The sequence below is a fragment of the Tasmannia lanceolata genome, unplaced genomic scaffold, assembly GCF_043159265.1.
Source record: "Tasmannia lanceolata isolate RefF3 unplaced genomic scaffold, GAP_Taslan_0.1 ptg000012l, whole genome shotgun sequence".
NCBI classification, from domain to species: Eukaryota; Viridiplantae; Streptophyta; class Magnoliopsida; order Canellales; family Winteraceae; genus Tasmannia; species Tasmannia lanceolata.
The window spans coordinates 56,577,048-56,594,258 of record NW_027518689.1 but is presented as its reverse complement, the minus strand read 5'-3'; the positions used below and the strand labels follow the sequence as shown (position 1 = coordinate 56,594,258).

The following is a 17,211-nucleotide window of genomic DNA, read 5'->3' as shown; positions in this document are numbered from 1 at the left end:
CGGGCTCTATTTCTTTCGACGTAAAAATGGACGTAAAATTTGTTTTATATTCATTTTTCAACATAAAACAAATTTTAAGTCCATTTTTACATCGAAAGAAACTGGCTCAACGTAAAATGGGTGTAAAACAAATTTTTATGCCCATTTTAAGTGAAAAAATAAGCATAAGATTTGTTTTATGCCCATTTTACCTTGAAAGAAACAGAACCTAAAGAGGTGACAAGTGTGGGTAAATTTTCCTAAAGAGGTGACAAGTGTGGTAAATTTTCCAAATAACATCTCTCTCTCTCTCTCTCTCTCAAATGATAGTCTTTTGGTAGTAGAATTGTGGGATCCGGAGAGTACTAAGAGAGCACTAACCCACCCTATACAACCAAACACACCACAGCGCTACCTCCACCAGACCCATTCTCTATCATTGATTACTTACGCACTAAGGACAAGTGGTGCATCCAAACAGACCCAAGGCTCTGTTTAGTTTCCTAAAATCTTGGCTATACTATATATTATTCTCAATTTTAGGGCGCCAACTGCCCTGCATCTTAACCTCCATAACTCGCAAAATACCTGAAAAAGACTTGTGGTGCCACAAACAAATGTACCATCTTCTTACCTTTCAATTATTCTACTAGCCTTCAAACTGACAACCAAACAACACTTTGGAAAAAAAGAGTAATTAAAAACTATCTAAAGACAATTTCACAATCATTTACTACTGTACGAGAAAACAGTTTAAGACAACGAAACTGAACCTAAGAATAGTAATAATAAGAGCAGCAAGGAAGACAAAAACTCATTTTCTTAGGAAATAAGGCATGAAATGTGCACAAGAAGACAGCAAAAAATTGCAATGGCAGTAGTAGTCAAATATAGCTTTCATCATACTTTCCCCACTACTGAAGGTAAATTTTCCTAGAAAAATCTGCGGATCTATGCGGCCAACAAAAAAAAAACTGATCAAAAATACAAAAGATCAGTGCTAGGAATACGGGATTCTGTTTTGGGATAAAAAACGGGCATCAACCAGTGGAGCCACCTCCACTAAAAGACAAATAGAGGGAGCTCAAATCCCCGTAACAGCAATAAATACACATTGAAAAGGGTCAAATCAACGGCCATTTCAGTCCCCTTTTTATTTTTCAAATGTTTGGTTGCTCAAATGTCGTCGGCATTTCAGGCCAAAGCATGTTTGGTTGCCCAAACTCACCAGACAACCTCCATACAACATTATTACCCTTTTTCCTACGTGGCGCCTACATGATGGCAATGTTCCCTCCTCTAGTCTTCTCCCCATCTTTTACCATTTTGGTGAAATTTAGGGAGAAGATTAGGAAAAGATTCTTATCTTATTCTCTCTTTCTCTCTCTTTCACTCTCTTTCACTCTCTATTTTGGTAATGACACCCCCACATCTTCCGCTAATCATCTCGTAATTGTCGCGTAACCGAACAATACTTACCAATCTTCCGCTATTCTTCTCCCCATCTTCCATGCTTGTCTTCTTCCCTTCGACTTCTTCTACTAATCTCCCAGCCATATTCAAGCAACCAAACAGAGCTAAACTTAATCTCATTTTCGAAGTATTTTCCAATACAACATAAGCTTTGGATTTGGTTCGGTGAGCCACCTTTTGCCGGCTATTCTACATCATACTGGCCGGGCGGAGAGGATCTGGTCGCCTTTTGTTTAACACAGCTGCCACAACTGATGGCTACTTAACAGTGGAATACTTTTGAAAATTTAACTTGTATAAAGGGTATATTGATCATTTTCAGCCATTGTTTTTTGTTTCCTAAACGTATCACAGTTTTCAAACACACTAATTCGGGATTTGATAGGCAATTTCGCCTAAAGCCATTTCGCGGCTGGCTTTTGCATGTGAGAACAGCCACAGGTTGACCTTTTGGCAGATTTTGTCTCATTCATTTAATTCATCTAAGGTGGCTGTTCTCACATGCAAAAGCCAGCCGCGAAATGGCTTTCCACGAAATTGCCTAATTATCTGAAAATACAAAGAGCACATTGGGTGTTGCAATATAAAACCACATTGCACCCCAAACAGAGCTGTAGATAATTACAGGGCTTCTGATTGACCAAATATAAATCAGACATCCTGTTCTACTAACTATAAATGACAAATCATGACTTCAATTAGAGAATAGAGGACTGATAAATAGTAGATCAATGGTAAATCATCCACCAATCATTCCTTTTCCCTAGAGGATCTCCCAACAGTCACAGAATTAGTGGATAATCTTAAATAAATATACTCACCCATCTCTTATCCAAGTACTTACTAATACACCCTATGACTACAAACAAGACAGAAATATTCCAAGTACAAAAAAAAAAGAGCAACAGAAACGTCAACCCTAATAGGCCAAAAAAATTAAGATTTAAATTTAAAATTAAGATTTCAACCAAATTTGAGTCACCCAGAAAAAAAAAAAAGGACGTGACAATGCACTGTTCAAAGTTTGCAATTCAGATGAAAAAGAAGAGACTGAAATCCCAACAAAATGACAAACAAAAGCCAGGAAAGGAAGAACAGAAAACACAATTACACAACACAACACACATGGATAAGGAACGCTGGCAACCACAACAAGACGGACACTATTACTACTACTACTACCACCTTTCTTTTTAGATCTACCAAATAATTCCTAAAGGAATTGAAAATCTCATTATACTTATCTGCCCTGTTCTTTTTTCGTTCTTTTTCATTTAGGATGAGTCCTCACTTTGCCATCATGACTTTGACGAACTCATCATAGTTTATCTGACCGTCTCCATCAACATCAGCCTCGCGGATCATCTCATCAACCTCCTCATCGGTAAGCTTCTCTCCGAGGTTGGTCATGACGTGACGCAGTTCAGCTGCAGAGATGAAGCCATTCTGGTCCTTGTCAAACACCCGGAATGCCTCTTTGAGCTCCTCCTCGGAGTCGGTGTCTTTCATTTTCCGAGCCATGAGGTTAAGGAACTCTGGGAAGTCGATCGTTCCATTGCCATCTGCATCAACCTCGTTGATCATGTCCTGGAGCTCTGCCTCTGTCGGGTTCTGTCCGAGGGATCGCATTACTGTGCCCAGCTCCTTGGTCGTGATGCAGCCTGCAGTGTTTTGGAAGATTATTAAACATGACATTATATAACAATAGAACCTTTGTGCCATTGCTGAATATTGAGAGATTCACATGATGCTTCAATTCTTGTTTATAATAACCATTAGCAACAAATGTGGAATCTTCAAAAACAATCTGATGGATTAGATCACAAAAAAAATATGCAGTTGTTTTCGTTTATCAATAAGCTACATTCTAAGAACGAAGTAAAGAAATCAAGAGAAGAATTTCTTTCCACTTACTATGTTAGTGTTTCGAGAAATATGCAATGATGGTAATTATATTTCATCAAGTAGCTGCCAAATGGTTTTGAGCTACTTCTAAAATCTTTGTCGTGAGACAATGTCTTGAGGTAAATTAATATTGCTTTAGGTGGTCCTCCAACAGAAAACTCATTAGAGTAGATAGCATATTCACATAAAATGTTAGCTTTATGCATCATGGATAAGTTTGGGAACATCCAGACTGCTGCCATCAGTCCCAACTCCCAACCATTGGTGTAAGATTTGGGAATGTGACATCTTGGATACTCTTACGGTCTATTTGTCCGGTGAACAGATGATATGTGTGATATTTCTGTCAGTAGGATATCAGAGAATACTAGAAAAGGAAAATGAATTAAAGATGCCGGAGGGGAACTCAGGAAAGGAAGGCCTCTGTCTGCGCAACCCTGCATGCGGGCCAGAGTACACTTCAGAGACTTTTGAAGCAACACAACTCATCCAGTTACCAAAACCGTTTCCCCACCTCTGCTACACCAAGAATTTCTAGGTTTTCTATGGTACTTAAATCAAAATGTTCACCAGGAATGACCATCACACACTCTTCATTACTTGATGGTAAAGGGAGTAGGTATTCCATCCAAAAAGATTCAGCAATTTCCACACGGTAGAGGTCGAACATGCCACGAAGTATATCCAATTCAAACCAGGTGACACTGAATAGAGCCTGGCCTTCTATAGCCAGACATGGAAGGAAACTCTAAGGCTCAGTTCCATTACGTTCCTTGGCTTGGAAAACCCGAGGAACTGACGTCGCAAAAAAGAAAGCAAAATGAAATTAAAAAAAAAGGAAAACTGCATTCTGTTGGGGGGAGAGAGAGAGAGAGAGAGAGAGAGAGAGAGTGGATGAAAAGCATGTTCGGTGTGGATGGCCTGGTTAGAAAATAACTATTTAACGGAACGGAGAAATGAACCAGCTGAAAATCTGGGCTTGAAGGGCTTCAGTTCCTTCCCCAAAAATAAGAATGAGCTTTCCAGCACCATTAAAGCCATTTGATGGTTCAATCTTGTGATTTTCACCTGCCATCTGGCCCAGGATATTAGGGCTTCTTAAACCTGTATTATGGCCTTTGATTGCCCCTGGATGGCCTGGTTAGAAAACAACTATTTAATGTTACTGAAAAATGAACCAGCTGAAAATCTGTGGTTTGGCACGTCGGCTAGCCTCGTGGGTTTGCTCCCCATAGATGCGAGTACGAGTCCCCTCGGAGTTTCCCAATGCATGTGGTTTACGGATGATTGTGTGCATCCATAGGGATTAGACCCACCCCAAAAATGGGGTGGGGATACCCTATGTCATCAAAAAAAAAAAAACCTTTTTCACCTGATTTTTTTTTTTTGAAAATTGACAATTTATTAAATTTAGGTAAAATAGGACGGGACAAGTTGTCCCTTCCAATGACAGAGAGTGGATCAAAGTTCCAAGAATAACTCAAAACATGTAAGTTCCAAAGAAGATACAATCATCATTTCATCGTAATAACTCAAAACATGTAAGTTACAAAGAAGATACAATCATCATTTCATCTCTGAGGGCTCCAGCCTTTTCCAAGATGTGCGCTGCCTCATTAGCTGATCGCCTCCGGTGCTCAATCTCAGGATCCAGAACTCGGATTAAGTCCAGGATTTCCGCTAATAGATCTTAGAGTATCCACAGGCCATTCGAATACTCAGATGCCCATGCGACTGCATTGGTCGAGTCGCCATCCACTATTAGCGGCCGCTGATTGTTCTCATATGCCCACTCTAGACCAAAAAGCAGAGATTTCACTTCAGCTTCGTTGGCATCACATATCCCCACCAGTCCTGAGAACGACATAATTATAGCTGCTTTATCGTCCCTTATCAGCCCTCCTATACCTGCCATCCCAGGGTTGCCTATCGAGCTTCCATCAAAATTAAACACTTTAATCTTCTCTCGGGATTTTGTCATGTTATCAAAATCTCGCAATAAAAACGCTATATTTTGAAAATATTGGAGATATTTGTGACATAGCCTCCAGCCAGACATTCTGAAAGCACCTTAAAAGGGAGCAAACACTTAGTTTTTAAATATTATTTATTCTTTATTTTTCTCTAATATTGAGAAAATTGTGCGGATTTTACACTAATATAATCATAATATCTATTATGTTTTATTATTTATTTTCGTTGTAGGTGTTCATTATAGAAACGATAGGTAATGTGCAGTAAAGCATGAGAATGTCAGATCCAATCAACCATCTGTACCTAATTTATTCACCATGTAATTTGTATTTGAATGGTAATTCACCATGTAGGTTTTGCATGGGAATTCTGAAGAAAAAAAGAACCACAATTTATGTTAAAGAGAAAATTAGATTTGATATTTTGGTAACTTAAATGCCTCACTGAAGCCACTCTTTGAGTAATAGTGGCCAAAAGATTCCTAAAATCTCTTAAATAAAAACGATAAAACGTCGAACGCTTTATGCTGGAAGATGACCCATATAAATACTCTTTCAAATCCATGAACCCACAAGTTCGTCCTTGTTCTTCTTTATTTGCTAACATATGTCACTTTTAGCAACTCACTTAAGTTAGACGTCTCTCTAATACACAAAGATGGCTCACTCCCCCTCTTTAGTTGGTGCATTTTAGCGCATAACTAATTACAGAATAGGTGCACATAAATGATGTAGACATAGAATTCGGTCGAGGAGTTTAAGGGCGAAGGTTAGAGAGTAGATATTAAATAACTGAGGGAAAAGAATAACAAGTGCCTTAAGCACTCCAAAACTTACAAGAGGCTTCAAAGGGAAGAAGTGAAAGTTTGGGTATCATGTGGCAGCCATGCAACAGCCGCAAGATGTGGTATGACACGCATTTCCAAGTATCATGTGATGAGCTGGATATTAGCTGGACATTCTTGCCCATCATCACATGTATTAGCTGACCATTGGCTGTCCCTATCACTCCATGAGCTGTCAATGACAGTTGGCTATAAGTTGACACTCGCTGAAGGCCAAGAAGCACACCTAAGGCAGTCTTGAGTTTTGGAAAAATGTAGAAGTTGTGGAGTTTTGGAGAGAGCTTTGAACTCTAGAAGAGGAAGTTACCCTCCATGGACGTGTTTTGAAGGATTCATAGATGTAAGATCCTCAATCACCTCCTTTGTATCTTTCTTATCTTGTTGAATGCAATAATTCAAAATCCATTTGAATAAGCATCGTTTCTTTCTTCTATTTTCTTAAATCCAATTCTGTACTTTATAGATTCCTCTTCGTATGGATCTGGTTCTTTCTGCGTATTCTGTAGTTGTCCAACTCAGACCAGGAAGTTTTGTAGCTGGAACTGTGGAACAGTTAGAAACAGTGATCTACATGTGTATTGTTTCTTCTCAGACTTGGTTTTAACAATAAACATACATTTAAAGCTTCAGATCTGTTCTGAATACTCTCATAGATCTGGAATTTACGATTAATATTCTGCAGATTCTGTTAACTCAACAGGACAGATCCTCTGTTTGAGCCGAAACTACCTCTGCAATAATTCAGTCAAACTGGATATGTTTGGTTGCACCAACACTCGGCATTCATTGGAATTTCAAATTCCAATGAATACCGATTCCTTGTTTTGTAGCTAATATTGCATTGAAGTTCCATTTGACTCCCCAACATGTTCCAGAGATCATTATTGCTTTGTTTGCACATGCCACGCCCATGCGGCACTAATGTCCACTCTACTCATCTTCCACCCAAATTCTACCAAAATGTTAAATTTTGGTAGAAGAATAGTGGAAAAGGTTTTGTCTTTTCTATCTTTCTCTCTCTTCCATATCTCTCTCTCTTCACTCTTTTTTTGGTAACGACACCCCTACCTTTTCCACTACTCTCCGAGAGAACTGCAGCGCAACCGAACACTACTTACCACTATTCTTATAGACAAATCAAATGCTTGTCTCCTCCTTTTTGACTTCTTATTCTATTGCTCGGAGCCACCCCCGTGCAACCAAACATATCCTTAGATACATTCTACTTTTGTGATGCTAGAGGTGACTGAAGTCCATCATAAACTGCTCGCTTGCATCCTACTGTTCCCAATTCCTCAAACCGAAAATTACATTTCTGCAGCAATTCTGTTCTATGAACTGAACCTGCTGAGATCTTTGACCTGGATGTCACCATGCTTTGTAAATCCTGGCTCTCTATCCCATTCATATTGTAAGATTCCAGTAACTTAGTTGAGTACAGTTGAACTGAAGTTAAAGTTCACAGTTGTGTTCTGCTCTGCTCTCCTTGTCCCAATACAATTTAACAGTCACTTGCAGATATTTCAGATCTGTTGCGACCTGAAGCTGAAATTTCCTTCGATTTTGAGTCATTTGCCCTAAAACTGATTCCGTTCAGTTAATTTTGAATCAACTGAAAACCGTGAATAGTTCAAAAAAAAAAAATTAAACTGAAAACCTAAACAATTAGTCTTTAGTTCAGAGTTTTCTGAAGTAAAGTTGTGTGCCGACAAGAAATTACAGCTCCTTCAACATCGGTTCACATTTGCAAGGTTTCACCTTATACAGTTCGAACTGAGCTGCAATTAGAGGAGAGTTTTGCTGCCATTTGAATGCAGTTTGGTTCTGGACAGAACCATGAACTGCTGACCATTTCAGCTATTACTTTTTGGAGGGGAATTGTGAGAGCATTGATGATTCTTTTTTATTTGGACAAACCTTGCATGCAGAAACCTGCAAGTTCTTGTAGAAATCGTAAGTTGCAGGTGTATTTTACAGTTCATAAGTTTCTGAATCAAAGATGTGGCAGTTGCAGTGTTTTCTGCACTCCTGTGTTCCATGATCCAATCCATAGATGGGATCATTGGTAAGCATCAACTGCAAGAATACTAGTTTCAAACCTGCTACACTTTCAGTTGTAAAAATAATGGTGTCGAATCACGGACAAGTATGGCACAGAATCATGGACAAGTATGCGCAGAGTTGAGTGGATTGGGAGAGTAGGAACCCATCAAGAGGAAAAGAGTCGGGAGCGTGGAAGTATATTTTTGTGTTTAGACTAGGGGTGCGCATAAATCGGTTATAACCGACCGAACCGAAGTCAGTTGGTCATTTCGGTTCGGTTATTGGGGATTGCGGTTCGGTTTCGGTTTAAAAAAAATTCAGAATTTCGGTTATCGGTTTCGGTTGCGGTTTTCCTGTTTAAAAATTTTGGTTAAACCAAAAACCGATTAAAGCCTAAACTCTAAAGGGTGGTGAATAACAGAATAAGGCGTGGTGAATACTAGCTTATGACGTGAAACGACATGCGCCTGTGTGTCCCTCCTACAGCTGTTAGGCAACGGGCGAGGGTGCTTGAGAGTTGGCATCCATATCCTCGTTAGGCCCGTCATGCACGACCGACACACGTATGGAAAGGGCCTTTTTTCCTTTCGTACAACCCCCACACACTAAAGTTAAAATGTTAAAGTAAAAATGTAAAATAGAGTTTTCTTGGTTTAAAATTATAAATTATTAAACGAAAACCCCTCTTTGGGCTTTGGCTTTCCCCCACTTCTAGTCTTCTACTACTGTTCTTCTAGGGTTTTATTTTTGACTTTTAGATTTGAGAAGAGAAACAGTTGCGCGCCTTCCGTCCGACTCTCCTCACGGGATCTCCTCCTCCTCCTCCGGCGGGAATCTTCTCCACGGCTCGATGGCTCCTGGTAGGACTCCGACACACTCTCTCTCTCTCTCTCTCTCTCTCTCTCTCTCACAGGATCTCCTTCTCCAGTTCTCTTTTTTTTTTACAAATTTAATGGATTTTACATATTAGAGTTTGTAGATTAGGGTTTTTGTTTCTGTTTTTTTTTTCCTTCTCAGAATTCAGTTTTCGGTTAAAACCGAAATCGGTTTTCGGTTTTGGTTCAAAACTTTGGGTAACCAAAACACGTTCGGTTTCTTGATTTCGGTTATTTCGGTTCGGTTTAAACCGAATGCACACCCCTAGTTTAGACCCTTGTATGAGCCTTTAGACAAATTTGGTGTGAGAATGAGAGAGAGGATTTGATTTTGGGTAGATCTCTGGTTAGGTGGGATCTTATAGAGCCATGCTTTCCTGAACCTGTAACTTTTAGTGGCCGATAGAGGGGGTGGGAGTTTGGGACTACACGAAAAGGGGGATGGTGAGGTGAATTGGGTTGTTAGACGTACAGGAAACCTCAAGGATAGTGAGATATGTAGTATTTCCTCCCTTCTTGGTGTCCTAGTATCCCATTATTGTTCACCCTCTAGCCCTGATCATAGAGTGCGGACCCTTGACTCTACTAGATCCTTTTCTATTCGTTCTTTCTTTTTGAAGTTGACAAGAGATGGTCAGATTGACCCCAACTTCACTCTTATATGGCAATGTACATCTACATCATTCCCTTTTTTGGCATCTTTCCAAAAAAGGGATTTGCTGATCATTGCCTGTTATGCGTGATAGTTGGGGAGTCAGCTGATCATCTCCTTATGCATTGCAGGTTTGCTAGAGAGCGTGGTGCAAGATTCTAGATAAATTTGGTATTTCTTGGGTGTTTCTGCATCATTTGAGGGATCTCCTTGCCTCTTGGTATTTGGTTCTGTGGTGCAAGGGGAGATTCCTGTGGAAGCTTGCATTATTAGCTACTATATGGTCTCTTTGGAAGGAGAGGATACCTGGTTATTCAAGAATGCAACCAACAGCGTCCACTTCATTTATATGAAGATCGTCTCACTTATTATATCTTGGGTGAGGATCATGTCATGCTTCAACTTGTACTCCAATTCAGATGTAAGGCGTTGCTAGAAGGAAATGTCTCACTATGGAAATGGAGAATCGCATTACTCTTAGATGGTCTCCTCTTGACCCAGGCTAGTGCAAGCTCAACTTTGATGGCTGCAGCATTGGCAACCCAAATCTGGCAGGTTCTGGAGTTGTTCTTAGAGATGAGACTATCGGCACTAGATAGACATTCTCAGGCGCCGTTGATATCAAGGATTCAAACGAGGCAAAAGTCAGGGCTCTTCTTCAAGGAGTTTGGATCATTGATAGGGAGGACTTGGACCATTTCTACTTTGAGGGAGACTATCTCAATGTTATTAGATGGATGGATGGATCGCACTCTCCTCCATGGCATTTTGCGAAGCTTGTTAACGAGATTCAAGATCATCTTGCCGATCGCCCAATGAGATTCATCCATGTGTGACGATCAGACAATAGTGAGGCGGATCACATGGCCAAAGCTGGGATTATTCGGACTCCGATAAATATCTTTGATTTCCTTCCTCCTTGATCCGGCATTCCGACATCCCTTCTGTATCTTCCCTTTTCTTTTTATATCTTTTTTTGTTGTTTTCCCGTCGACTTCCTTGGTCAGCCACCGTCCCTTTTAATTAATAAAATATCATTATTCAAAAAAAAAATCTCGCCAACTAGCAGTGTTCTAAAAAGCGCTGGGCGGAGCTGGGCGGCTGACTGACCTCCCAACGCCCATGCATTTTTCATTTTTTTTTTAGATATTAATATATTTTCATAATATCTTGCATTTTTTTATATAAAATATAAATACTTGAATACATAACAATCCAAACCATTTTATGCATAAGCACTTAACATTAAATAATAACAAAAAGTCAAAAACATAATAAGAAATTAAGAATAAAGTACTTAATAATTTAAGTATTTAACAAACACAAATCCATGACCAAAAAAAGATTAAAATCCAAGCACTTCTTCAGTCTTCACCAATCATTGTCCTCTTCCTCCAAGACCAAGACTTTATCTTCATTTAAGTCTTCAAACCCGCCCTGCCTAGGCCCACGCTCAGCGCCCAGGCGCCGCTTTATCGCCTGGGCAGCCGCCTAATAACGCCCAGGCGGTGAGACCGTTTTTTTAAATGCCCAAGACCTGGGCGGTGCGTTTTTTCTACGCCCAGCGCCTAGGCGGCCGCCTTTTAGAACAGAGCCAACTAATGCATCTTCTGCAAACATAAGGATTACTTAGACCATATTTTATTGCATTGTCCATTTGCTACTTGGTTTTGGCGGGCCATTATAAAAAACTTCAGGCTAGCTTGAGTATTCCATGCATCTATAAAGAAGACCATCTTGCACTGGAGTAGTGTACTTATGAAAAAGTAGGGCGATCTCTTTGGGGTTTAGCACCTTTTGCTATTATATGGCACATTTGAAAAGAAAGGAATGCCAATATTTTTTAGAGAAAATAAGGCAGGAGGAGGGTTGTTAAGGAAATCAAAGTTGATCTTGTATCTTTGACAAGGCAAGGTAAAATTTCATCCTCCTGTAGCATAAGGGACATATTAAGGAACTAGAGAGTGGTCATTTTTTAAAAAGGGGATAGGAATATTATATCTGTTTGGGTGCTTCTTTCTCTGGCCGTGAATCATGGGTGGCCTCTGCATCAGTTGGACGTGAATAATACATTTCTTCATGGTCACTGAAGAGGTATATATATGGAGCAACCACCAGGGTATGTTGCTCAGGGGAAGACGTCCTCCTATGTGTGTCGCTTGCGCAAATCACTTTATGGCCTCAAGCAATCTCTACGAGCGTGGTTTGGGAGGTTTAGTGAGACAGTCATGTGATTTGGAATGAAAAAATGTGCAATAGACCACTCGGTCTTCAATCATCACTCCTCAGCTGGGTGCATTTTGTTGATAGTGTACGTTGATGACATCATCATCACAGGCAGTGATTCACGAGGTATACAGCAATTAAAAGTCTTCTTGCAAAAGGAATTCTCCACCAAGGATTTGGGTCATCTCATGTACTTTCTTGGGATAGAGGTAGCCTGTACTTTCAAAGGCTTGTCACTATCACAAAGAAGTATGTTTTGGATTTATTAGAAGAGACAAGCAATATTGGGGTCAAACCAGCTTTTGCACCCATAGACCCTAATGTAAAGCTTGTTCCAAAAGAAGGTGCTTTGTTGGAAGACCATGGCAGATGCCGAAGGCTAGTCGATAAGCTCATATATCTTACAGTAACTCGTCCAGACATATCATATGCCATAGGAGTAGTCAATCAGTATATGAACTCTCCACGTACCTCGGCTGTAGTAGTCCAAATCCTCAAGTACTTGAAAGGGGCTCCAGGAAAGGGCTTGTTGTTCAAAGGCATGATCATGAAGATTAAAGGTTTCTCTTATGCAGATTGGGCTGGATCTCCAGCAGATAGGAGATCCACTAATGGGTATTGTACATTTGTAGGACGTAACCTAGTTCATGGAGAAGCAAGAAGCAAGATGTCATAGATAAGTCCAGTGCAAAAGCGGAATATAGAGCAATGGCACACACAAGCACCGAACTCATTTGGTTGCGCTCACTTCTATCTGAGATTGGTTTTGTTTCATCTTCTCCATCGCAGTTGTACGGTGATAACAAAGCTGCAATACACATTGCTACCAATCCAGTCTTTCATGAGCGCACCAAACACATAGAAGTGAATTGTCATTTTATTCGTCAGAGAATCCAAAAGGGAGAGATATGCATTGTGTTTACTCGGTCAGTGGATCAGTTAGCCGATATGTTTATAATGTCTTTGAACAGGGCTAAATTGAGTGATATATGTAACAAGCTAGGAATGTATGATATATACATTCCTGCTTGAGGGGGAGTGTTGGAATATGTAACATGCCTAAAGGCATAATGGACTTTGAACTCTTTTATGATTTAGTATAAATACATGAGTAAGAGGGAGATCTCTCCAACTTATTCATCTCTCTAACTCTTTCTCTCAACAAATACGAAAGACGTGTTGCAAATATAATTTTTGGTATTTGAATTATAAGAATATTCAGTGACATAATTCTAACCCAATCACATCACATAGAAAAATTGCTTAAAAAGTTTAATCACTCTATTATAGACTTGTTTCCACACCGTTTGATTCAAATTTGATATTGTTCATAATACTGCTAGAACAACGCTAGAGTATTGGTAGCTTAACGTATGATATGACTTGTACTAGGCCAGATATTACATTCGCAGTAGGTAAACTTAGTAGATTTACTAGTAATCCTAGTCAAATTCACTAGAATGTTGTACATAGAGCACTAAAATATCTGAAAAGAAATATGAACTATGGATCATTCTATAGTATATTACAGTGATTGAAAAATACACATACGCCAATTGGATAATTGGGCGTGATGATCATACATCAACGAGTGGATGGATATTCACTCTTGGTAGGGGATGTATTATGAGCCTCTAAGAAGCTAGAGTGATGGCTCTAAGAAGCAAACATACATGAATGATTCCTTATGGTAGTAGAATTTGTTAAATTAGCTTCTTGTTGTAAATGAAGCATAGTGACTAAGGAATTTATTGTTAGAAATTCTAATTTGTATTAAAGATATGACATCAATAAATTTGCATTGCGATAGTCAGACTATTCTATTGCAGGCATGCACAAACGCGTATGATTTGGACCATAATAGCAACTAAATGTATACCCACAGTCAAAGGGATAATCTGAACCCCAAATTCACAATCAGTTGCAATCTAATGGTCAACCGCCCCTACTCAATCTGGATTATAAACTCGCGTAACGATGTGATTTGAATGCAATCTTGACCATTAAGTTGTTGTCGGGCATGACCTAACGGTCAGATGTTAGCCTAAATTGATCAAGTGCAATTAAATAATTCAACTTGAAAAGCCACCAGTAGGTCTAAAAAAGATTAGAAGCCCATAACATCAACAGATAGTCCTTAAATTGGGCTTCGTTCTATCTTGGAGGAAATTAGCGAAAACCCTACCTACGTCAATTCATTAATCAGGGAGGCAAATTAGCTATCTCTACGGATACATCCAATAAAAAGGGAGGTAAATTAGCGAAAGCCCTTTGTTGCATCTTGTATTAAGGAAAGCGACTGTAGTAATTGAGGCAAATTAGCTATCTCTACGGATACATCCAATAAAAAGGGAGGTAAATTAGCAAAAGCCCTTTGTTGCATCTTGTATTAAGGAAAGCGACTGTAGTAAATGGCTTGAAAGCAGTTTTCCACTCGATTTCTTCTTCAAAATAATCCCCCATGCCCTCTTGATTTTTTAACACAAGTTAGGTATCAGATCAACGTAAGATCCAGACCAGAAACCTTCAACAGGAAACATTGAATGCAACACCCAAACTAATAGGACCCAGATATAACAGAACATTGAAACTTCATTAAAAAAAAAGCCCTACAACATCCATATCAATCAGTTCTTGAGAAATTAGAAGCAGTACGCCAGTACCAATATGTACCCCAAAAATTCACATGTCGGAAATCATTATCTTCATATAAATATAATAAACTTCATTTCAAGTTCCATGATCCATCCGATTCTACGCACGATGAATTACAAACCACAAGCAAACACATAATTCAAAATCCATTAGAGATTCTTAGAGCTACATGATAAAAAAATTTAAATTTCACGTGCTTCAGACAAACCACAAATACAAAGGCAAAATAATAAAACATAAAAGATCACTTACAAATAAAACAACAAAAACCATAATCCCAAACAATCACCAAGTTTTTCATTAAAAAAAACAGAAGAACACGTAATCCTAGGAACAGATTTCAAACAAAATGATCGAAGACGCATACGAAAGAACTAATCTACAATCAGATCTGAGCAAAAACAACTTAAATCAACCAATAAAAAGAGCAACAATGAGGGATTAATAGATTTAGAGGGGGAGAACAAATCTGACCGTCTCCATCCTTATCGAACAAGCTGAAAGCCTCCTTGAACTCAGAGATCTGTTCGTCTGTGAGCTGATCCGCCATTTGTGCGGGTGAAAAGGATCAGAGAAAGAAAGGGATTAGAGCTAGATATTGCAGAGGGAAGGGAAGAGAAGAGGTAAAACCGCACTTTCTGTTCTCTCTCTATAAACCGGACAATTAGGGCTTTTTATATCAGTGGAGGGCTCAGAGAGCATATATTGTTCGGAGAATAGATCGAATCGCTTTCTCAAATCTGAGATCTCATATTACAAATATGCCCTTTGTTGTCCGACTCTATGGCGGGATATCATCGCTTGGGTTTTTCAATCATTTTTATGAAAATAGGGGATGAAAGGACAATAATACCCTCAGCAAAGGAAAAGCCTGAAGTGAGGGAAGTTATGTTCCGCTCCCTTCTTTTGATCATAGCGCTCTTTACTTAATTATTAAGTGATTGTATCATTTGCTGTTGACACATTTTTTTTAATTTTTTTAATTTTTTTTATTTTTTTAATTTTTTTTATAGGTGTTGCTGTTGACACTTGACAGTGTGTTGAAAAGTTTTATACGAATTGATAAGAAAGTATAACTTCAAGAGGGGAGTGCCATTCCTAAAACAATAAAGTGTCAATAATATATTTGAGTGTAGGAAATAATGCCCGGCTCCCTCGTTTTGATAATGGCACTCTTTCGTTAATTAAATGCTTGTTTCACTTTCTATTGACCGCGTATTGAAAAGTTTTATACGAATTGATACGAAGAGATAAAGTAAAGAAGCATAAGTCAGTGATCCTTAATGACATCCTTCACATTGTGAGAGACAAAATGCGAGCCACTAAATGCAGGGATGAAGACAGCGCGACGAACAGAAGAGTTGCTTTAAATTCTGGCTACACTCTCGAATCAATCAAAAAAAGCGGCAGACTCTACAACTGGGTAAAGCCTGGAATGCAGGAGTTCAAATTAAACTCGGATGGAGTCATTCAAGATGAAGTCAGAAGCTGGGATGGTGGTTGTTATGCCTAAAATCGGTAACAGAAACGGCAGTGACGAAAGTGCTGATCTGGCGGGTCTAAGGGACTGAGCTAAAGGAACTAAGCCCTGCACAAGAGCGCACGAGGTCAGAAGACCAACCCGGAGTCGTTGGTCCGGACGGGCCCTTCGACACTCAAGTCAGTATGAGCAGAAGTGCAGAGCCAAAACTTTAATAGTCGTAGTTCAGAAGTTATTACCCCTTCTTTGAGCTTTAGGAGGCTTTTTATAAAGAGGGCCCTCGGATGGTTGAATTGCCTGCCCCAGGACAGGTGTCGGCCCATTTGTGGGTTTATTTTTACATGCTCTTGGCAGATTACCAGACTACCCCTGGGCAGGTGCCAAATTCGTGGTGGGGCCTCTAAGGGCCACGTGTCGACAGCTAATTGGTCGTTGCTTTTCATACTCCATCAGTTGCCCCCCAGTTCTCCAAGTCATTGTGGTGATTTGGAGAAGTATAAGGCTGTGTTCCTGAGCGATTGAGAGAGTCGGCGCTTTGTCCGGCCTGGGACGGGCAGAAGTTTGAAGTAGAAAATCTGTCCGGCCTGGGACGAGCAGATATGAGAAGTGAAAAATCTGTCCGGTCAAGCCGTGTATGTCCGGCCTAGGACGAGCAGAGATGAGAAGTGGAAAATATGTCCGGCCAAGCCGTCTGTTCGGCCTGGGACGAGCAGAAAATTGAGTGGAAAGTCTGGCCGGCCAAGCCGTCTGTCCGGCCTGGGACGAGCAGAGATGAGAAGTGAAAAATCTGTCCAGCCTGGGACGAGCAGAGATGAGAAGTGAAAAAATCTGTCCGGCCAAGCAGGCTGTCCGGCCTGGGACGAGCAGAGATGAGAAGTGAAAAAATATGTCCAGCCAAGCCGTATGTCCGGCCTGGGACAAGCAAAGATGAGAAGTGAAAAAATCTGTCCGGCCAAGCCGTCTGTCCAGCCTGGGACGGGCAGAAAATTGAAGTGAAAAAATCTGTCCAGCCTGGGACGAGCAGAGATGAGAAGTAGAAAATATGTCCGGCCTGGGACGAGCAGAGACGAGAAGTGAAAAATCTGTCCGGCCTGGGACGAGCAGA

At 40.0% G+C, this 17,211-nt stretch overlaps 1 protein-coding gene across 1 annotated transcript; it reads right to left on the bottom strand.

Moving 5' to 3' along the window:
- Positions 1-2,375: 2,375 nt before the first annotated feature.
- On the bottom strand, positions 2,376-15,320 carry LOC143888464 (calmodulin). The gene is made up of 2 exons (XM_077392917.1): positions 15,101-15,320; positions 2,376-3,113 (listed from the first exon to the last, which is right to left on the bottom strand). The coding sequence occupies exons 1-2, from the start codon at positions 15,174-15,176 to the stop codon at positions 2,740-2,742; spliced, it is 450 nt and encodes a 149-aa protein (XP_077249032.1). The 5' UTR covers positions 15,177-15,320; the 3' UTR covers positions 2,376-2,739.
- Between the last annotated feature and the right edge of the window lie 1,891 nt (positions 15,321-17,211).

Bases quoted from the DNA above. Each gene is read 5' to 3' on its own strand.
- LOC143888464 (XM_077392917.1), bottom strand. From the start codon at position 15,176: ATGGCGGATCAGCTCACAGACGAACAGATCTCTGAGTTCAAGGAGGCT. The intron at 3,114-15,100 runs GTCAGATTTGTT...AAAACACTGCAG, and splicing joins GTTCGATAAGGATGGAGACG to GCTGCATCACGACCAAGGAG.